Below are 23,294 nucleotides of genomic sequence, written 5' to 3' on the forward strand. Positions count from 1 at the left end.
TGACTGTTGTGACAAAGAGTTCTGAACTCTCGTTCATTCATCCCCCTCCTCAATATTCGGTCACCAAATGTATTTTTAATGAGTCTAAACCTCCACGGCATGCACTTGAAGGTCGCTGTGACCCCATTTCTTTCTCTGTATCTGAGCACTCACTGTCACAAATATTCATCTTATGAATTGAGTTGTGGCTCCATAGTTTCATTTATACCACATGCTTAGTCTGGTATTAGTCAGCGCTGTTCTATTCATGCAGAAAAACATTAATTAATCTAAGAGGATGCATTGATGCAAGGGTCCTTTTACAAAAAATAACGAAATAAAAAACATGTCTGCCCATGACTAGCCATAGAGTATAGCCAAAATTGCATTCAGGTTAAATAACATAATAACATTATAAACAAATAATTAGACAGAAAACCAAAATGACAGTGAGAGAGACAAAAGGAATAAAATAAAATGAGACAGACGTTGACGAATGTCTAATGGTTGTTTTGAAGACGACTGTCAAGCCAGTCACAGTTGAGCAAGCATGCAGGGACAAGTGAGATAGATAGAAGAAAGCTTGTTATTATCAGTATTCTATATTCTTACAATCACATTTGCACATACACTATCATTCAAAAGTTTGAGGTGAAATAATACTTTCATTGAGCAAGGATGCATTACGTTAATCAAAAGTGACAGTAAAGACAAAACATTTGTATTTCAAATGCTGTTCTTTTGAACTTTGGAATTAAATGCAAAATACCAAGTCACAAACCAGTCTGTAAAACATTTTTGCGCCATCCGATGCAAACGGTTTATAGCTAAGGTCCATTTGATTTGACACACTTAAAACATTCCATAAATATACCAAAACATATATTCCATTCATGTCCTTATTATTTTGAGGTTACTGGTAAGCCCCATGTTCATGTGTTGACATCTAGCACATGCTTTAAAGCTATGCCACATGCAGCTCTATAGTGGCAGCTCTTTGCAGCAAGAGGTTTCTGAAATATTTATTGGCTTTCCTTGCCAGCAGAAGTCACTGCTCTTTATAGTGTCTCACAGGGCGGCAGGATAAGAGAGTCCCTGTCATAGACTGCTGAGCAACTCTTCTTATTGCAGCTGGTGGAAGAAATGACATGTCATTGTTATTGTTTTAACATTTGCACTTTGAGCTGTTAAACAGTAACATCAAATACATCACCTGCATTGTTCAGTAGTCATTGCATTGTCCTCACAGATTTTATGGTGTCCATGCAATCATCCTTAGGCTTTTGAAACCTGTGAATAGATCAACTATATACTATTTAATGACTAAAATATTTAAAGGAATAGTTCACCCAAAAATGAAAATTCTAAATGTACTGCTTAACACACGAGAATGAACCTCATTGGTTCTCGCATGTCAAGCAAACATGCTTGATCTTCCGTTTACCACAACTTATGTGTGTGTTGATGAATGCTTATGTGAATGAAAGCTTTAATTCAATCTGTTCATCAAATAAAGCGATTTAGTCTCTTCAGAAAATGTGGACTAAACCGCTTAATTCATATGGATTCGTTTACAATCTAATTATGAACTTTTTGAAGCGGCATATTGTTGGTAGCTGTCTAGGGACAGAAAGCTCTCAGATTTCATCAAAAAGATCTTTTTGTGTTCCGAAGATGAACGAAAGTCTTGCGGGTTTGGAAAGACATGAAGACGAGTAATTAATGAAAGAATTTTTATTTTTGGGTGAACTATCCCTTTGACTACCCATATTAAGCAAATGGAAAGCAGAAGTAAAATATATGTAACATGAATATTTAAATATTAAAACAACCTGGGTTCCAGGCGCTCTTTCACTTTTGCTATGGATAAGATGTAGGGTCCAATTTGTCGTGTAATGGTTGTCAAGTAGGAATTTTCTTGCTTCAGCTGCAGAAGGTCATGAAGCTGTGCTGTAATTAGTAAATTAATTAGTTCACAAATTAATAGTTTAACTTGCATGATAAAATGAACCCTGAGGCATCACAGACAATTTGCTGTTTTTCCTCACCTTCATAGATCTCTTCCTCATTGGTTACTCTTTGAAAGGTCACCTCCCATATCTAGAAACACAACCAAAATATTCTAAGGTGCACTGTTGTGTTTTGAAAAAAAGAACAAGGTTTTGCAGGAATTATAAGTTAGCCTCACCTCCTGAAATACGGCCCTCTGGGTCTGCACGGCAGAGTACTGAGACGCGATCTGTTCATCAATGACTAGAGACCTTTCCAGGATCTTATCCATGGTGTCCATGTTGATGAGAGAGTGATGTTTTGTCAGGTCTATGTGCATCCTCTGAACCTCATCCTTCAACCTCTGGACTTCTGTTTGAAGAACCTGGCACATGAAATATGCATATAATTGATCAAATAATACACATATACACACTTTTTTTCTTTTTTTTATACCCAAAATACAAGAAAAGCATTGTTTTAGAGTACATGAATGGAAAAAAAAGGCATTTGATTCTCTTGGTTTCAGCATTCAGAAATGGTGAAATAATAGAAGAGATTATTTAATGTATACAATATAATATACTTTAAAGTGTCTCTACACTCTTAGAATAAAAGTTTCTATATAGAACCTTAAAGCAACAATAAAGAAGATTTTTTTACCTTAAAATAATGTTTCCAAAATCGTTTCAGCAGTTCATCAAGTCGTAACAGGGTGAAAGGCACTTCTGCCTGTGCTTTGCGGTCCTATATCTGCTATAACCACACTATGTAAGTTTGCCAGAACGGGTCACGTTTCTGTAGTTCGATGAGACATAAGAAAACTACAAATTTGGCTTGCTTTACGTCAAGCGTTACAATAGTCATTATTTAGTTTTTCTTCGTTTCTGATGTCGCAATACATCATACTTTCATGAAATCATGCAACATACTCTACCTTGTCTGTGGACATCGTTCATTCCAAAGCCGGTGCTGGATAAACTGCGAGCGTGTGTGCGACAGTAGGCTGCGGTAGGCTAAATTATTTACGACAGCGGTAATGGACAATTACGCTTCCAACCTGTAGGCCGACCGAAGAGGAAAAGTTCTTTAGTGTTGCTTTAAAGCAGTGGTTCACCCAAAAATGAAAATTCTGCCGTCATTAACTCACCCTCATGTTGTTTTAAACCTGCATGAGTTTCTTTGTTCTATTGAACGCAAAAGAAGATATTGTGAAGAACGTTGGTAACCAAAGAGTTGCTGGTCCCCATTGACTTCCATTGTAATGAAAAAAAATATATATACTATGGAAGGCAATGGGAACCAACCATGTTGGTTACCAACATTCTTCAAAATATCTTCTTTTTTGTTTAACAGAACAAAGAAACTCATACAGGTTTTGAACAACTTCAGGCTGAGTAAATGATGACAGAATTTTCCTTTTTTTGGGGGGGTGAGCTGAACTCTCTCTGTTAATGCTTGTTTTGTCTTATTTTAAATCATGACATCATCTTGAGGCCCCCTTTGAAGTTTGCTGAGGCCCCCCAGTGGACCCTGGCCCCCTGGTTAAGAACCACTGCCTTAAAGGGTTCTGTCAGGCATTCATAAATAGAACCTTTTAGGGATTCCCATCATGAGGTATTTCCATTAAAACAGAATGATGAGGCTGACATATCACTTTTCTTTAATAGCAAATAGAATTTTAATTCTGTCCATGTGTAGACTGACGTATCAAAGACGACTAATTCTCACCCTGTAGCTCTTCTCAAAGTTGCGGCAGTGCTCGGTAAAGGGTGACTCTCTGCCCTCCGCCAGCAGCACCTTGGTACAAATGTATCTGTGAAAGGTGGGCCTGCGGCCAAAAGGCATGTCACTGAGAGACGGTGACGGACAAGACATAGACAGAGCTGACAGCCTGTGAAAGGAAATGAGAGATCCTAACATTCTTATTTTTCACCTGTAGTCAGAATTGTTTTTTAAAGGCAAATATTGCTCTCGCAAAAGATTTTAACCTGGCAGCTACTGACATAGAATGGACTTTAAGCCAATGGGAAAATCCTTAAAGATGCACATGCAAATACAAAAGAAAGGTACAAATTTTGTTACAAACAAAACAATTTTGTTATTTACAAACACAACAAACAGGTAAAAGCACAATTAACAAAACAAAACTTTTTGTTGTTGTTGCTAAAACAAAACCTTATAGGATAAACAGTCCTATTTATTTAATAAATAAACATCTAAAGCAGTGTTGTTGTTATTTATTAATATTTTCATATGCTTTTTAAATGCTTTTGCCATTTGTATTCGTTTTTTATATTTCTTTTTAACTTTAATGGTAATACTAAGCAGGTTTAATTTGTTATAACTATGTAATAACTAACATGAACTAACTAAATGAACAAAATATTTGTTACAGTATTTATTAATCTTTGTTAATATTAGTTAACAAAAATACAGTTGTTCATTCATGTTAGTTCTGATTAATGTTAACAAACACAACTTTTGATTTTAATAATGTATTAGTAAATGTTGAAATGATCAATATTTAAGATTTATATATGCTGTAAGCATTGTTCATTCTTCATGTTAACTAAAGTAGTTAACTAATATTAACTAATGAAACCTTATTGTAAAGTGTTACCATTGTGATTTTAAGTAGCCTAGTTTATAATTTGTATTTAGTTTTAGTCATTTTATTTCAGCTTTATTTCAATTGACGAAAGCGATTTTTAATAGTTTATGTTAACAATAACGACACTGACCTAAGCAACGTAATTCTCTACCGCTGAAGCAGAACATTAATATATTATGTAACAACCATCAAAACATTGACATTCAGACCTATTCTGGCTAAAGTTAAACTCTGGTGCTTATCCATTTTCAGAGCTTGATGACCATTAATGGTCACTAACGATGCACAGAAATGCAGCATTCCCACCTCAGTCCACAAACCTCAGCTGGAAATTCCCGAGGTTAAGGAACAAGAATTAAAAGATCAAGAATTAAAAGCCCTATTGAAAGCTCATGATGTTACTAAGAAAACAACAAGAATAAAGACAGTTACCTTAGTTTCAAAGCTCCTCTAATCTCTCTTCCCTAGTACTGTGGCGGTACAAGTCCCTCGAGTGAGTCTGGACAATGTATGTTCTCCGAGCCTAAGTGACAAGCGTCCCACCCCCTTACTTTTACCAATTTAAGATCCTGGCACCAATGGTGACATCAGCAGCTTTGGAACAAAGTGCTTTGTGTGAACTCTGTGCAACGTGCAGAATCCGAAACACTTCTCTGAAATTCTGTTAAAAATAGTGAGAGAAGCCTGACGCCTGTACTATCCTGTCTGTTGTCATGGGGGCAGATGGGGGAGGATGTTTGTTTGGTGGAGGGCTTCACAAACCTGAAAACGGTAGGGATGATTGATGTGGAAAGTTGTCAGAGGGACTTGTGTCATTGGACTCTCTATGGAGAGATGGAGGTTGTTGTGGTGGAATAGCTGTATACATTCTGATCTCTTATTCCGTGTAGATGCATTGAGGCCGTAATGACGAGTCTTTTATGAAAACTGGCAGGGCATATAGTGTGGCATGCATGACAATGGGAATTCAATATGGAAACTTTTAATCATGAGGATTAGGACTGATATTGTGGAGTGGCTCCAACAAGCCACATTGGAAAAATGTAGGAATGCCACTGCATTACATAACAAAATATCAAACGAACACATTCAATTTATCAATACTGACAGTAAAGACATTTGTAATATCACACACGATTTCTATTTCAAATAAATGCTGTTTTTTTTACTTTCCATTCATCAAAGGATCCTGAAAAATGTATCACGGTTTCCACAAAAATATTAAGCAGCACAACTGGTTTCGACATTGATAATAATAAGAAATGTTTCAAATCAGCATATTAGAATGATTTCTGAAGGATCATGTGACACTGAAGAAAGGAGTAATGGTGCTAAAAATTCAACTTTGCCATCACAGGGAAAAAATCCATTTTAAAATATATTAAAATAGAAAAGAGTTATAATATTTAACAATGTTACTGTTTTTACTGTATTTTTGATCAAATAATTGTAGTGAGCATAAGAGACTTCTTTAAAAAAAAACATTAACAAAATCTTTCTGATCTCAAACTTTCAGTGTAGCCTACGTTGTCACGATACCAAAATGATGACTTTGATACAATTGAATGACAGAACTTTAAATTCATCGTTTTATTAATTAATAAAAAAAATCTCACTTGGCCAGCGTGTTTCAGCCCTGCTTTTCTACAATTCCTTCCCCTTTATTAAAAAACATAAAAAAAATGTGCATGCCACACAGTGTGAACGTTGTGGCGAGCAGGACGATGGACGAGACACTACTAAATATATAATATAATAAGCGCATATTCCCACAACAAGCTCCTACAGTTTCTTAGAAAAGTGCTTATAAAAACTCCATAGTTCACTCCATAGCAACAGGACTTTAACACAACCTGAAATTCTACGCAATGAGATCAGAGGTGGATTCGGAGAAAAGGAATTTAGGATCAAATCCCTTTCTTTCGTAAGCTCTGTTCATATGTAGATCTGCACTGATAGCAGCACATGTTCACTTCTGCTGCACTAAGCTAACTGCAATCTAAAGAGCTAAAACTGATCTGGAAACAGTACTCATATAGCTCTATATTATGAATGAGGCTCTGAAGTGGTCCGTCAGTGGCATAACTCTCTGAGCCCTTCTCCCGAAATGAGAGCTTTCCAGGAAGTCATGCTCTAGCTGTGCCTCATGTTTTCACCTCAGGTCCTGTCCCCTCACAGAGTAGACACAAAACTAACTCTAGCTATAACAGGACAGTTGCCACCTGGCGCATAGGGAGAATTATATAAACCTTTTTCTGTCATGATTCTGTCCTTGAGTTCTCTAGTTCTGAGACAGGATCATGGCAGACCCATGTTTGTTGTACAACACATGGTCTTTCGTTTGGGCCATGTGCTTGTGTGTCTGGTTACTTTACCCCGCCTCCTTGTTATCCTCGTTTGTCATGATTGTCTAGTTAGCATCACCTGTTCCCTTTATTGGTTCTCCTATTTAGTCTCCTTGTGTTTGCTGTCTTGTGTCGGTTCATTGTGATCCTTACCTCTGTGTGATCATTGTGAGTTTTGAGACCTTGTGATATCCTGTGAGTTTCCTGTTCCAGAATATTGTCTAGTTATTGTTTGTCATAATCTAGTTTAGTCTCTTTGTGTTTTGTCTACGGTTTGCCCCCTTTGTTAGTAAATAAACTATTTGTTTTACATCCTGTTTGCGTTTGGGTTCACCCGTATTTATCGTGACATTTTCTGTTTAGGAGCTTAATAACTGGCTGAGAAAGCACCAGCGCGATGCCAGTGTCTCCTTCGATCCTGTTATCTGTAGACAGCTCTGTGTCATTAGACAGAATTCAGACAATCTGGGGTGCGTTTCCCATACAACGACGTAACTCGCTGCTTCACTGCCATAGTACGATGCATCGTTGGAGAAATCAACTAGCTAGTCAGTGTTTCGGGAAACACAGACTCGTTGAACTATGCTGATAACGACAGAACTTGCGAACATTGGCTAACGATGCTTTTGGGAAACGCACCCCAGAGCCGTCCAAGTGCATAAAAAATGGCATATCCGTGCATTGTTATAAATTATAATGAAAACAATTGTAGTACTAATTGTGACAAAACTTTGGGGTTGGTGAGATTTGAGATTTGGTGAGACCAAGACTGTATTTGTTTGATCATATGGTAAAAACAAACAGTGAAATATTGATTAAATATTATTAAAATAATTATTTTGTATTTTAATATATTTTAAATGTCATTTATTTCTGTGATGACAAAGCTGAATTTTCAGCATCATTACTCCAGTCTTCAGTGTCACATGATCCTTCAGAAATCATTCTAATATGCTGATAGTCAATGTTGTGCTTATTACTTATACTCACTAAAGTGGAAACCTTGATATACTGTAGAATTGGAATATAAATCTTTTGTATCATTATAAGTGTAGCCTATGTCTTTACTGTCACTTTTAGTAAATTTACCTAGCTGGATAATAGTATTAATTTATTTAAAAAAGGATCACAATCTTACTGCAATCTCACTAAGCACAAACTTTTGAACGGTAGTGTACATATCATATTATTAGCTTTACATTATTATCTTATTCAAATTAAAAAGGACTCCTACCTAAAAACATTTGACATTTATTGGGAAAACGTTTTGCCATTTGGATTTTTACAGTGTGGCCATTATTATCACAACGATTATAAAAATGAGATCAGATATATTCACATGTCCTTTAATCACACCAACATACATTTATGTTTTTTTTCCCAGAAGTATTTCAGTAAAGTAACATAGTCAGTCCAAGGCCAAGGCTCACCTGTACCTCCAGTCACTCCGCTGGCCCATCATCAGAAGAGGCTCCAGACAGAGGGCAAACTCAGCATGGTAGTCTGTGTTTATCTGTAGAGTTGATACATACCGGTAGACTTTGTTAGTGTCAGAGGTCTGCACAAAGGGCAGCAGAAGTTTGGTATTAAACTCACCTTGCTACTCTGGACAGGGTGGAACTTGTGAGGTAGCGTTACAATGCTACACAGTCTGTCCATCAACTGCTGTTAAGGGTCATAGGGCATACTTTTTTTCTTTCTTTGAGACATTATTTAAAGTGCCCCAATAGTGCTTTTTCAGATATTACCTTCCATGTAGTGTATAATATACTGTAGCTGTTTGTGTAAAAGTTCTGCCAAATTTCAAAAATCAGTGTGCACAAGTTATTGTTTTCCAAAAGAAATAACTGATTCTGAACTACCTGAAACGAGTCATCAGTAATTCCAGTCTTACTTCCTGGACAAACCTACGTAAGTTTGTAACAAATTTGCATAATTCCAGCCTATGGTCTTCATTGGCTGCCTGCGAACAGCGTCTACTTCGACCCGCCCTCAAACACTTAGTTGTAGCTGAGGCTTCAAAGATTTTGGTTTGTGTTGTTGACATGTCGAGAAGACGCTGTTTTCCGTGCTGCGAAAGCAAACCACTTTGCATGTACTTTCAAAGGATGAGGACTCAAGCTTGAATTGATACAGTAAAACCGATGCCATTGTTACTGTTTTATCTCTGTTCATACAAGTGCTGAGGAAGCCTCCAGAGTTTAAATTTTACCTATTTACCTACGTTTGGTTTCCAATATGCACTGTAAGCGGTAGACCAATCACAACAGACTGGGCCAACTGACCAATCAGAGCAGAGTAGGCTCTCAGAAAGGAGGGGTTTAGAGAGACTGAATCCTTGACCGAACCGGTTTAGACACTGTGAGAAAAGAGGTGATGCTGCAATGTATATTGTGAGAAAATTAAAGGGTTTTTTTTGTTTGTTTTTTACCTTGGATGCATGTAAACCTAGGAGTCTTCCTTAACAAAATTAGATACCTTTCAAACAGCACAATAGGGGCACGTTAAAAGTAATGCATAAAGGATAAATCTACTTACATATCCCATATCTAAGAACTCATACTTATTGGCTGAGCCGAGAAAAGCGGAGCAGGTGACCAGGTGCACCTGGGAATAGAGATAATATATAAATCAGAGTATCTGCAGAGCTTTTAAAATCCCATTTTAGACTTTTAAGACCTACACAAATACAGTTAATACATAATACCATATGTCCATACAGAACAAAACAATACAATCTTAAAATAAATCATGTATCTCAGACTCTTTTACTTAATTAAACATGCTGTGGCACACAGAGCAGGAAAACCAAGTTTTTTTCAATATACGTATTGATATTTATGTACTAATATATCAAATTAGAATTCAATCAATATTTGATTTTGCTGATACAATAATAATGTGTTCGGCAATAAACAGATTATTGTGCTGATGCTAGTAAAAACCATATAATAAATGTGTTAAATAATGTTTTTAGCCTTTCCTTCCTTCCTGTATAAAGAGAAGCCACAAGAGTTTACATTGAATTAAATGCCAGATACAGTTTTGGGTAAGCAAAATACCAATAATATCCAGAAGAAAATATATTTTGCATAAAGCAGGACTTTTAATTATAAACAAGCCCGTAATATACCAGGACCCTTATTTTGAAATGTCCATGCTTTACTACTTTGATTCAAAAGGATGAGTGAGATCAAATAAACACTCTTGCAACCTACAACATATTACAATATAAACACCACAAAGTAAACATGATCATAATTCATCAACAGTAAATCATGAGCATTCACTTGGCATAAATGGGTGGTATTAGTTGATTGTGTATATCCTGTAACAGTGCTGTTTTTTTTTTTACTTTGAACATTCAGTGCTCACAAAAAATGTAGGCCTATTAAATCATCAGCTTTTTAATAATAAATCATTTACCTCTTAAAATGATAATCAATACTTTTTAAAAAAAAAATACCATTAAAGACATTTAATATATTTATGACCTTAAATTAGTCACAGGCCTACAGTTTGTGAACAACATGAGAGTAACTGATGACAGAATTTACATTTTTTGGCTAAACTATCCTTTCAAAATACCTGAAGTATGGGCAGGAGGGTGGAAGTGAGAAAGTTGTTCCTTAGTGCCTTCTCCTTCTCTTCATGTTGACTGTTGAGAATTTAGGTCAAAAAATATATTAGTACCCTCTGGGCCAGTGTTTACACAATGCATAGACCTTTCCAACACAAATACACTGTATATTTACAAAAATCAGCCTGATTTTAACATTTCGTCCTTTGTTTGCTCTTGCATGTCCCCGATATAAAAACACACACGTAGCCTACACGCTGAGTCCTAGATTGCAGCTTGACATAAATAGCTTAATTCCTGGAAGACATCAAGCCAGCTTCCAGGCAATGATGGAAAGGGGACGGAGAAAAAAACTCTTAACAAATAACAGGATCCATGAAACACAACCAAAGCCACTGCTGTTCCAACATTGACAACAACTCTGTGCTCTGCCAAAGCCATGTGGATAAACTGGCACGGATAGATAATTTAGACTTACGGGATCTTTAAGGACAATTTTTACCTTTCCGCAGCTTTTACAAAGTCCTTTTTTCTCTCTAAAAGTTTTTCCTGGGAAGAACAGCTTTTACTTTTGGACTAAATACTATTTGTATTCTCAACATTCAATTTTCAGTGATGCTTTGAGCACATATTTAGCCTGTTTAACTCAAATACATTATCCTTAAATTGTGTGGTTTTTGGGTCATACATGATCTTTGTCCAAGAATTCATCTCTGATGCTCACAAAGCTGCCCATTATTCTGGTCTGTGGTCACAGTGTGCCCCCTTCTGGTGTATTACCTCACCTGAATGCTGTTGAACTGAGTACAGATAGCACTTTCCTCCTCTTCTGCATTTGTTCACACTTCACCAAAGGCCTTCAGCAAAATGATGGCCTCTCGCATTGACATCTGCAGCTGCTTCACCTCCTTCAGGAGAAAACAGGTCAGTACAAGATGCATCCACTTGTCGGTACTCCGCAATGAGGTTCAGTTGTACTCTTTGAACTAGATGTTGGTCAGAGAGTCCAACAACTTTTAGAAATGTATAGTCATTCACCTTAAGATCTTAACCATTCACCTTAAGAAAAATTTAGGGTTGACAATTTTTTCTTATTTCTCTAATGATCACCAAGGCTGAAATGATTTGATCAAAAATATAGTAAAATCAGTAATAAAGTGAAATATTATTACAATTTAAAATAATTGTGTATTGTTTATTTGAATATATTTAAAATATAATGTATTCCTGTAATGGCAAAGCTGGGTGTCACATGATACTTCATAAATCAATCTAATATGCTGATTTGGTGATCAAGAAACATATTATTATCAATGTTGAAAACAGTTGTGCGTGTTTTTTTGTTGTTGATACATTTTTAAGGATTTTTGGGGATGAATAGAAAGTTCAAAGAACAGCATTTATTTGAAACAGAAATCTTTTGTAACATTATAAATATTTTTTACTGTCACTTCTTATCAATTTAATTCATCCTTGTTAAATAAATAAAGGTATTAATTTCTGAAAAAAAGTTCACACTTTAGTTTAGGGTCCAATTCTCACTATTAACTAACTATTAACTACAACTTTTGCCTAAAACAACTCCTAATTACTGCTTATTAATAGTTAGTAAGGTAGTTGTTAAGGTTAGGTATGGGGTTGGATTAAGGGATGTAGAATATGGTCATGCAGAATAAGGCATTAATATGTGCTTTATAAGTACTAATAAACAGCCAATATCCTAGTAATATGCATGCTAATAAGCAACTAATTAATAATTGGACCCTAAACTTGTCAGAGATGGGTGTAGGCAGGAAGCACGAGGAGACGAGGAATAACTACTAACAGGATTTTAATGATCAAAGAACTCAGGAGATCCAACACATACCATATAAACGCAACATATACAATAACCGACCAGGAGTGAGGGAGAACACTGGGTTTACATACACAGAGAACGGATCATGGGAACAAGACACCGCTGGGGCAAATTAACTAGACACAGGTGGAGGAACTGAACACAAACGAGGAGCGGGAAAACTGAGACACAGGACTAAACCAAAACACAGAGATGGGGGAAACTAAGAAACACAGATCACACTTGTGACATTACCTTGGCAGGCGTGACGTGAAGCTCTGGACTGGACGGGACCAGCGGCGAAGGAAGCTCTGGGCTGGACGGAACCAGCGGCGAAGGAAGCTCAGGGCTGGACGGGACCAGCGGCGAAGGAAGCTCAGGGCTGGACGGGACCAGCGGCGAAGGAAGCTCAGGGCTGGACGGGACCAGCGGCGAAGGAAGCTCAGGGCTGGATGCATGGGCCAGAACTGATGCGTGTGTAGCCCACACACACAGAATCGCCGCAGACATCACCATCAATGCAGTGTCCTCTTGAGTGGACTCACGTGCGGTGTGCTTAGTCTCTGGCGGGTAGGCGTGCACCAGCGGTGAAGGCAGCTCTGAACGGACGGTCTCTGGCTGGACAGTCTCTGGCTGGACGGTCTCTGGCTGGACGGTCTCTGGCTGGACGGTCTCTGGCTGGACTGATGTTACCGTGAGGGATGAACCACAGACCCAAAGCGCCCTGTCCAGAAACTCCGAGAACGGCAGATGTAGGTCATCGAGCAGCAGTATCTGGGCTAAGGGATCATCCAAACCTCTCCAGAACCGCTGTTTAAGGAAATCTTCCTCCCAGTATACGTCCTGGTGCAGGTGAAGATATACCTCTGTGAATTCCTCCAGCGAGGCCCCATTTTGGTCAAAGAGGAAAGCCTCCATCTGGTCGTCCATTTTTGGGGTCGGTTATTCTGTCACGGTGTGTGTAGGCAGGAAGCACTAGGAGACGAGGAATAACTGCTAACAGGAATTTAATATACAAAAACTCAGGAACTACAACACTTACAACCATATAAACGCAACATATACAATAACCGAGGAGTGAGGGAGAACACTGGGTTTACATACACAGAGAACGAATCATGGGAACAAGACACCGCTGGGGCAAATTAACTAGACACAGGTGGAGGAACTGAACACAAACGAGGAGCGGGGAAACTGAGACACAGGACTAAACCAAAACACAGAGATGGGGGAAACTAAGAAACACAGATCACACTTGTGACAAAACTAAATTGTTACCAAAAAAATCTGACTGAGCCCAAACTGAACGTTTATTAATACATGTTATATCCACTGTACATGTGTGCATTCTGTAGTATAAGATGATATGAAGCATTTATCATTTTCAGTTAATGCTTTAAATATTATAAGATTCTTGGCAGTTTCTGGAATTTAACAATCCCTACTTACTTTTTACCTACTCACCAGAACAGCTTTATCCAGTATTTCACATCCCTGCCCATTTGCAGTCTCAATGTCAACGCAGTGGGTGCGATTCTCACTATATCATGAAATTAAATAATATTAGTCAGATTCATTTTATTTAAATTATAAACGTTTGCAATTCAAATGGCAACAGTCTTACTTTGGCATGTCTCTGAAACACTTGACGCACAGCATGGACTTTTTCTCTGTCGAAAACATGATGTACAGCTCTTTATGGAGCGCTGATATAAGGAAATGCAAAACATCAGAATTTAGTCTGACATTACATGTTAACGGTATATGGAGGACTAAACCCTTCTTTGGTGCGTTTGGCCAGGGACACAATATCATGGGAAAACATCCTAGCTTTGTGTGTGAGCTCTCTGCACTCTCCACACAGTGGCTGGCTGCAGGTGTTACACTAATACACCACTCCAGCATCCTATGCACATATATACATGCACATTCAGTCAAAAAGATGTGCTGTTACTGCAGATGCCTGAAAAGAAATGAATGCATATTTTTTATGTACCTGTGCTTTGCATTCCATATCACAGTTTGCACACTTTACTACACTTACTACACTTTACTACACTGTACTACATTGTCTTCATGCATTTACATTTTGTAATATGTAATAGCCACTCATTATGATGTTGTGAATATAATACATTGAATATAACACATTAAATATGTTGGAATGAATGTAATAGGATAATTTCTCATTTAATTAATTCATAATATTAACATTAAATATGATCATAATATTATAATATTATTAATTTAATATTATCATCATACATCAACTGAAAAATGGACATAAAATGTTGTAGATAATTGATCTGCATGAACTCAATAAGTTCCTTGTAAAATCTGATGATCATGCTTTGAGAATGATCCAAAGTGCGTCAGTGCAAGCAAGAAAATGTGAAAGAAGTTAACATGGTCACACATTTGCTTACATTCAACTAGCGACCTAGAAATAGTCCAGAAATGGTCCTAAAATATTTCATCTTCTTGTTTATTTATAACCTTTCTTTGTGATACATTTTAAAAAATTCTAAAACTTGGGTAAAAGGAATAACAAATGTGTTCAATGTGTTCTCAGACACAAATATGTACATCCGTCAGTCTCCACATTTATCTTGTTTTCATTATAACCAGCTTTTCTGTACCAGTAATAGCATCAAAGTGGTGAATTTAGATTGCACTGCATGAGGGAGTGTGTGGTACTGCAAAGTACAAAAGCTTCATTATCTGCAACTCTTAAGTGACAAAGCAAGATCCCACACTCGCACTAAACTGAGAAAGATTACACCGCTCACATGCAAACAAATACCCTACCATATAATAGAATCTAAGCAATGAAAAAGTTCCACAATTTGGGAAAGTACACTGCAACATTTCTATTATGTTAGGCTGTGGTAATGGACTGCATTGCTGAAATGAGCTTTGCTTTTACCCACTGAACCATAGACTGTTGGCACTACTACACTGGTCTTATAAAGCCAGGCTACGTAGACACCACAAATGCAAGTTTGCAGTGGGAAACAATGGATAAATATAGCAGGGAAAAGCTTTGCTGCTGTGTCATTAGATACTTGGTGCTCAAAACGTAGTTACAACAAACAACATTATGTTTTTTTTTCTAAAACAGTAGTTGGATCAGGGCATATCATTGAGACCTGCTATATTAGGAAACAATTCAGAGAAATACCAAGTTCAGTTTACTCTTTTAGTGGTTAATAAGTATAGTTTTTATTAGCTGATGTTGATCTCTACAGGACAGTTGTTTGGCACCATTGACTTCCATAGTAGAAAAAAAAAAATGCTATGGAATTCAATGGTGCTAAAGTTCCAATCGTTCTTCAAAATATCTTCCTTTGTGTTCAGCAGAAGAAAGAAACTCACACAGGTTTGCAACAACTTGAGGGTGAGTAAATGATGACAGAATTTTCATTTTTGGGTAGAGTATCCCTTTAAGCATCACACCATTGATAATAATGAGAATCCTTCTTGAGAACCAAAATCTGAGTATTAGATTGATTTCTGAAGGATCATGTGACACTAAAGGCTGGAGTAATGATGCTGAAAATTCAGCTTTGTCATCACAGGAATAAATTACATTTTAAAATATATTCAAATAGAAAACTATTTTAAGTGCCGTTATTGTGCTGTTTTAAAGGTTAAACTTTGTTTTGGAGGTCTCCTTTTGGAGCCTGGCTGATATAATCTCTGTCAGGACAACTCTCTGAGTGTTTGGCATGGTAATGGATATGACAATGTTGATATGTTTTGTCTTGGCGGAATAGATCTGCTCTATCCTGCTGCTACCGCTGCTGCAGAGTACAAGTACGTAGTAATAATACAAGTAAGTAATAATACAAGTACGGGACTTGCTACTGTCAATACACACACGACATACTGCTGTGAGCAAGTAAGTTGTACTGCATGCTGCTGCTGTACAATATTAGCCTGGTTCTACCAGACTCTCGTACATTTCATTTGTACAGAGAGTCTGGCCTCGCTCCATTGAGAAACGTTTACTTCCTTGTAGGCGGGTTCTCTGTTAAAGTTCAAAACTATTGGATCTGCCCAGCGTCACTCAGGATCTGCCATAGCCAATCGCTAACGTGTGGTCGTGACGTATGTCATGCGCCGAAACCGGCTGGAAACAACAAGTCCGAATTCCATATTCATAAATCTAAATATCTAAATGCTAAACCTCTCTTTCTTATATTTGTGAAAGAATTTTAAAAATACCTCTTTTCAATTAAGTTGTCTGAGAACAAAAAAAGCCTTAAAAACATTATCTGTTTGTAATTATTTTCCTTTTTTCAGTGTCATGTAATTCTCTTAACTTGTTCATGTTTATTTTATATTATCCCCCTACTGTTTTATTTTTGTTTTGTTTTTATTATTATTTTTTGTTTGTTTTTGTATTATGTTTTCTGTTATTACTTGTGGATTGTTTTAAGCAATAAAAAAAAACAAGTCCGAATGATCAGAGCATTATGTTAAGAATAAGATGTCTGTCAACGAGAGCTGCATGTTTTGTTCATCGAATTTAAGAGTTCAAGGAACAATTCTAAATTCTAAATGTATATTTGACACTAAGGACAGTGATGTATTCAGTCAACTGTCGAAGCTGGGTGTAATCATTAACAATACGCCGCTGCGGTCGTTTCGGATCTGCCGCAAATGCTGTACAGTGATCATCGTGCACGCCGAGCTGCCCAGCACCAACTCCTAACCTTTCTGCCTCCCTCACTTGGTCCTCCATTAGTGCAACAAGAGGAGACGACAACAACTATCGGCTTTGCATCCTATCGTTCGCCTTAGCTAACTCATTCACCTAGCGGAGTGAGCTGGAAAATTAAACTTTTCCCGAACCCCGTGGGGAGGAGGGCCACAACATCATGGCCACCAACAACACTTAGCAAACATTGATCTTGCTCCGGCTTTAACTTCTGGATATTCGGCAGTTTTGCAACAACGGACCGAATAGATTTTCTCACGTCTTTCTCCGCTGCCATTACTGAACTCAAACTCAAACTGACGCGCTACATCAACGTCATCGTTCTCAGCCACTCCCTCTGTTCGCTGATTGGACCGGTAAAAAAATTATTTCTGGAAACCAAAGTCTACAGCACAATCCCAGACGTAGTACTGAAGGAAAATAAAATTGAGCGGAAGTGCGTAGGAGGGCGGAGCCAGGCTAGTACAATATAGCATGCATGAATTACCCATAACAGATCTATACAGGCGGAGCTGGGGAAGGTGGAGGGTGCCATCTATAGTTTCATGACAGAACTTTGTACGGTATATATCACTAGTTAGTTTCACTATTGGTCTCTTTTAATTTGCCCTGCACATTGTAAAGAAATGCATCAAAATAGCAGATATGTGAGTCACCTCGAAACAAGATGAAATAGGTCAGCACCAGATTGTGTGTAATTGCTATAAGCTGTGGGATCAATGCATCAAGCACCTTTGCCAAGATGCTTGTGTGAGGATCTGTTGTTAAATGACAATGTTGTGATGTGATCGGAGTGTACATCATGTGGAGTGCTTGTTGTGGTGCTAAAATCAGAATGATGGGGTCGTCCTGCAGCTGTCCCAACAGCAACAACCCTGTGCTGCTCCTAACTGGACCTCACTGGCCTCACTGTCCTGGAAGAATGATGTTTCTTTGTTGCATGTTGCATGAACTTGAACTTGAATTCCAGACCAAGAAATGATCGCAACAGCACATGCTAAGACTAAGTTGTTATTGATCAACAAAGAGAAACATGATATGAGAAAAAAAGATGAATTGAAAATGATGAAATGGAGCATCAACCAATGAGAAGAACATTTGTTAGTCATCAAAACCTTGGAGAGCACTTCAAAACAGAAGACTTGACGGTTATATACAAGAGTGTAATGAGTGGGTGGGTATAGTACAAGAAAGATTACAGGAATCCAGGTTTGGCAAAGATTCATTTTGGAATTAACACAAGCTCCAGCTTGAAGAAAACTAGAATAAGTGGAGACCCAGATGTAACTTGGCTTCAGTTTGCTGTGGCTGGTTGTGATTGAACGCTTCTGTCAGGATTTCCATTTCCTCACCCAACCCCCCAATCGTTGAGGTAAAGCTTTCTGTGTACTTGGATCTCAATAAAGCAATTGGATTTTTTCAGCATCTACAGTACAGAAATTGTTTGCCTCCTTCCTGAATTATTTTTTTTTGCATATTTGTCACACTTAAAGGAGCTGTATGTAAGAAATGTATTTCAATTAATCATAAAATGGCCCTGAAATGTTAGCCTCGTGAGACCATCCTGATCTCGCGAGCTTTCAAGGTTTCACTCGCAGATCAGTCTGGATACTTTCCGTTAAAGAAAATTTGGGAGCAGTTCACCAAACGAACGTCCAATCAGCGTTGGCTTTGAGGCGGGTTGAGGTGTGACGCAACGAGAAGCGCGTCAGTTCAGTCTAAAGAACATGTCGGCTTCAGCGGATGAAACTAGCATCAGCGTGGCTATCGAGCAAGTTTTATCGGAATTACAGAGTATTTCTTCACTGAAAGAAGAGCAAAACACTGCTCTGGAGGCTTTTCTCAGAGGAAAAGATACGCTCAGTTAGTACTTCATATGCTTCGTTGATCTGATTGGTTGATTTGGCCCGTCTATCATCAACATAGGCCAATCAGCTAACCAGTATTTTCGCCCCTTACCAAAACTACTTCAACGGAAGGTTTCCAGATGGATATGCGGAGCAAATCCATCTGGCGGAGTCAGGTTACTGAAATGTCACTAGACATTAAGAAATCATGTACATTTCAAATACTTATATCACTGACAACAGTAGTCCGGCCAGGATATTGTCATTTAAAAAGTGCAGTTGCAGCCCTCAACTGATGTTGATGTTGTCATGTTGTGTTTTGGTCTGATGCTCCACCCTCCACCTATCTACCAATCACGAAGTCAGTAGTGTTGCGGCATCCGGGTTGCCAGCTCTGCTCTAGTTACCACAGCTGCAGCTTGTCACGTTCCTGCTGGATCCTGCAGCCGATCTGGCAACCTCGAGTCAGGGGGAGGGGGAGGGGATACACCACTCTACAGTAATTTGACAGTGATTGCAGTACCAGTTTTGGCCACAATCTTACATACAGCTCCTTTAAATAATTCAGATCATCAAACAAATTTTAATATTACACGAAGATAACCCAAGTAAATACAAAATGCAGTTTTTAAATGATGATTTCATTTATTAAGGGAAAAAAGCTGTCCAAACCTGCCTGGCCCTATGTGAAAAATTACGGGGGTTTAATTTCACTAGCCACACCCAGGCCTGATTACTGCCAGACCTGTTGAATCAAGAAATCCCTTAAATAGAACCTGTCTGACAAAGTGAAGCATGCTAAAAGGTCTCAAAAAGTAACACATCATGCTATGATCTAAAGAAATTGAAGAACAGATGAGAAACAAAGTAATACACATGCATCCGTCTGGAAAGGGTTACAAAGCCATTTCTAAGTCTTTGGGACTCCAGCGAACCACGGTGAGACCCAGAACAACATCTAAAGAACTTCAGGCCTCACTTGCCTCAGTTAAGGTCAGTGTTCATGATTCAACAATCAGAAAGAGACTGGGCAAAAATGGCATCCATGGAAGAGTTCCAAGGCGAAAGCCACTGCTGACCAAAAAGAACATAAAGGCTCGCCTTACACTTGCCAAAAAACATCTTGATTAACCCCAAGACTTTGGGGCAAATATTCTGTGGACGGATGAGACAAAAGTTGAACTTTTTGGAAGGTGTGTGTCCCGTTACATCTGGCGTAGAACTAACACAGCATTTCATAAAAAGAACATCATACCAACAGTCAAACGTGGTGGTAGTGTGATGGTCTGGGGCTGCTTTGCAGCTTCAGGACCTGGACGACTTACCATTATTGATGGAACCATGAATTCTGCACTGTACCAGAAAATCCTGAAGGAGAAAGTCCGGCCATCAGTTCGTGACCTCAAGCTCAAGCGCACTTGGGTTATGCAGCAGGACAATGATCCGAAACACACAAGCAAGTCCACCTCAGAATGGCAAAAAAAAATAAGGTTTTGGAGTGGCCTAGTCAAAGTCCGGACTTAAATCCAATTGAGATGCTGTGCCATGACCTTAAACAGGCCGTTCATACTCGAAAACCCTCCAATGTGGCTGAATTAAAACAATTCTGCAAAGAGTGGGCCAAAATTCCAGCGACGTGAAAGACTCATTGCCAGTTATCGCAAACGCTTGATTGCAGTTGTTGCCGGTGGCACAACCAGTTTTAGGGGGGAATTACTTTTTCACATTTTGTATTCACTTGGGTTATCTTTGTGTAATATTAAAATTTGTTTGATGATCTGAATCATTTAAGTGTGATACATATGCAAAATAAATCAGGAAGGGGGAAAAACATTTTTCACAGCACTGTACATTGTCTACTTATAGGTGACTTATTTAACTTTTAGTAGCATTTAAAATGTTTTCTATCAGAACAAATGTTCACATGGAGCAATTACACTCACCTAAAGGATTATTAGGAACCCATACTAATACTGTGTTTGACCCCCTTTCACTTTCAGAACTGCCTTAATTCTACGTGGCATTGATTCAACAAGGTGCTGAAAGCATTCTTTAGAAATGTTGGCCCATATTGATAGGATAGCATCTTGCAGTTGATGGAGATTTGTGGGATGCACATCCAGGGCACGAAGCTCCCGTTCCACCACATCCCAAAGATGCTCTATTTGGTTGAGATCTGGTGACTGTGGGGGCCATTTTAGTACAGTGAACTCATTGTCATGTTCAAGAAACCAATTTGAAATGATTCGAGCTTTGTGACATGGTGCATTATCCTGCTGGAAGTAGCCATCAGAGGATGGGTACATGGTGGCCATAAAGGGATGGACATGGTCAGAAACAATGCTCAGGTAGGCCGTGGCATTTAAACAATGCCCAATTGGCATTAAGGGGCCTAAAGTGTGCCAAGAAAACATCCCCCACACCATTACACCACCACCACCAGCCTGCACAGTGGTAACAAGGCATGATGGATCCATGTTCTCATTCTGTTTACGCCAAATTCTGACATACCGTCTGAATGTCTCAACAGAAATCGAGACTCATCAGACCAGGCAGCATTTTTCCAGTCTTCAACTGTCCAATTTTGGTGAGCTCTTGCAAATTGTAGCCTCTTTTTCCTATTTGTAGTGGAGATGAGTGGTACCTGGTGGGGTCTTCTGCTGTTGTAACCCATCCGCCTCAAGGTTGTGCGTGTTGTGGCTTCACAAATGCTTTGCTGCATACCTCGGTTGTAACGAGTGGTTATTTCAGTCAAAGTTGCTCTTCTATCAGCTTGAATCAGTCGGCCCATTCTCCTCTGACCTCTAGCATCAACAAGGCATTTTCGCCCACAGGACTGCGGCATACCGGATGTTTTTCCCTTTTCACACCATTCTTTGTAAACCCTAGAAATGGTTATGCGTGAAAATACCAGTAACGGAGCAGATTGTGAAATACTCAGACCGGCCCGTCTGGCACCAACAACCATGCCACGCTCAAAATTGCTTAAATCACCTTTCTTTCCCATTCTGGCATTCAGTTTGGAGTTCAGGAGATTGTCTTGACCAGGATCACACCCCTAAATGCATTGAAGCAACTGCCATGTGATTGGTTGATTAGATAATTGCATTAATGAGAAATTGAACAGGTGTTCCTAATCATCCTTTAGGTGAGTGTATGTCGCATTAATTGTTCAAGCATGATTCATGCACACTTTCTGTATTTTCTTTACTAGTATATGTGTCTTTTACGTCCCCGGGGGCAGTTGAGGTGATTGTCATTGGCTCTGCCACGCAGGCAGCTGGCACAGAAGATGTGGTAACAGTCCAGAAGACATGGTTGGCTGTATTGCTCATGACACAGGTGACAGACGAGGGGATGGAGCCTGTAATAGTCTGGATCCCACTGGTCATCATGAGAGATGATGATTCTTCCCGCCATCTGTAAAAAACAGCAAATACCTTTAAGTATTTGGGATAGTTCGAAATGGATATTACTATAATTAAATCCAATGTCTGCTTTTTTTAAAAATCCAGAATTATTTTTAAACAAATTAAAGAAAAGCTATAATCTATTTTTATGGGACATTATATGTAAATAAATACCAATTAGATTTTTTTTAAGCAAAATGTTTTTCTGAATTTCTACAATGACATTAATTAAAAAAAAAAAAACAATAAAATAATAATCTGCATTTCTTAAAATACTTTTTTATTCAAACTAATTATTACAACATTAGAATCTTGTTCTTTCTCTGACAAGTTGGGTTGGAAATAGAGACAAGACAAAAGACAAATTGTCATAAATAAAACCACATTAATAAAACTAACAAATTAAATTCAGTAACCTGCAGTCAAATCTATAGACTTGTGTTCTGATATAAGAGATTCACTTTTAAATACAGTGAGTGATATAGAAAAATCAATCAATAAATAGTGCTATAAATTCTTCATGTAAATCCATCGTCCTCATGATTTTACTTCAAAATGAGTATTTTATTGATGCAAAGCAGTTCACTAACACTATATGCAATTAAAAAAAAAAACCTTACCTGATCAAAAACAAACAACAATGCTGTCCGATATTAGTTTGCATATTTGTTATTCCAAACATACTGCAAAAGTGCCATTATATGAACTCCATAATGTGGCCAACAAGACAAATCTCTGTATTATGTCTCCCTGAGTGCATGAGTGCATGTAAAGACAGTTCTCATTTCCTCTTCACAAGCAAAACGTAGTTGCCCACGCAGTAAATTTGGCTTGGTTCAGGAGGGGCCAGTGGATTAACACTATGGTCTTGACCACTATCTACAGCTGGAATATAGTAATGCTGGGACTCTTCAACAGCCTGATGCCAACAGCTGACTATGATGGAGGGGAGGGGAACTGAATGCAAAAG

At 38.3% G+C, this 23,294-nt stretch overlaps 1 protein-coding gene across 1 annotated transcript; it reads right to left on the reverse strand.

Annotated features, from left to right (window-relative positions):
- Positions 1 to 763: 763 nt before the first annotated feature.
- On the reverse strand, positions 764 to 22,338 carry rnf207a (ring finger protein 207a). The gene is given in 17 exon segments (XM_056251329.1): positions 764 to 1,110; positions 1,193 to 1,269; positions 1,812 to 1,929; positions 2,028 to 2,079; positions 2,168 to 2,353; positions 3,700 to 3,892; positions 8,364 to 8,440; positions 8,524 to 8,592; positions 9,466 to 9,534; positions 10,516 to 10,585; positions 11,010 to 11,056; positions 11,293 to 11,415; positions 13,809 to 13,884; positions 13,969 to 14,050; positions 14,118 to 14,250; positions 14,341 to 14,378; positions 22,145 to 22,338. Coding segments are annotated over 16 exon segments (1,584 nt in total). The 5' UTR covers positions 22,335 to 22,338; the 3' UTR covers positions 764 to 1,110; positions 1,193 to 1,208.
- Between the last annotated feature and the right edge of the window lie 956 nt (positions 22,339 to 23,294).

This window comes from Rhinichthys klamathensis, unplaced genomic scaffold (genome assembly GCF_029890125.1).
Source record: "Rhinichthys klamathensis goyatoka isolate OS25496 unplaced genomic scaffold, OSU_Roscu_1.1 h1tg000082l_1, whole genome shotgun sequence".
Taxonomy (NCBI): domain Eukaryota; kingdom Metazoa; phylum Chordata; class Actinopteri; order Cypriniformes; family Leuciscidae; genus Rhinichthys; species Rhinichthys klamathensis.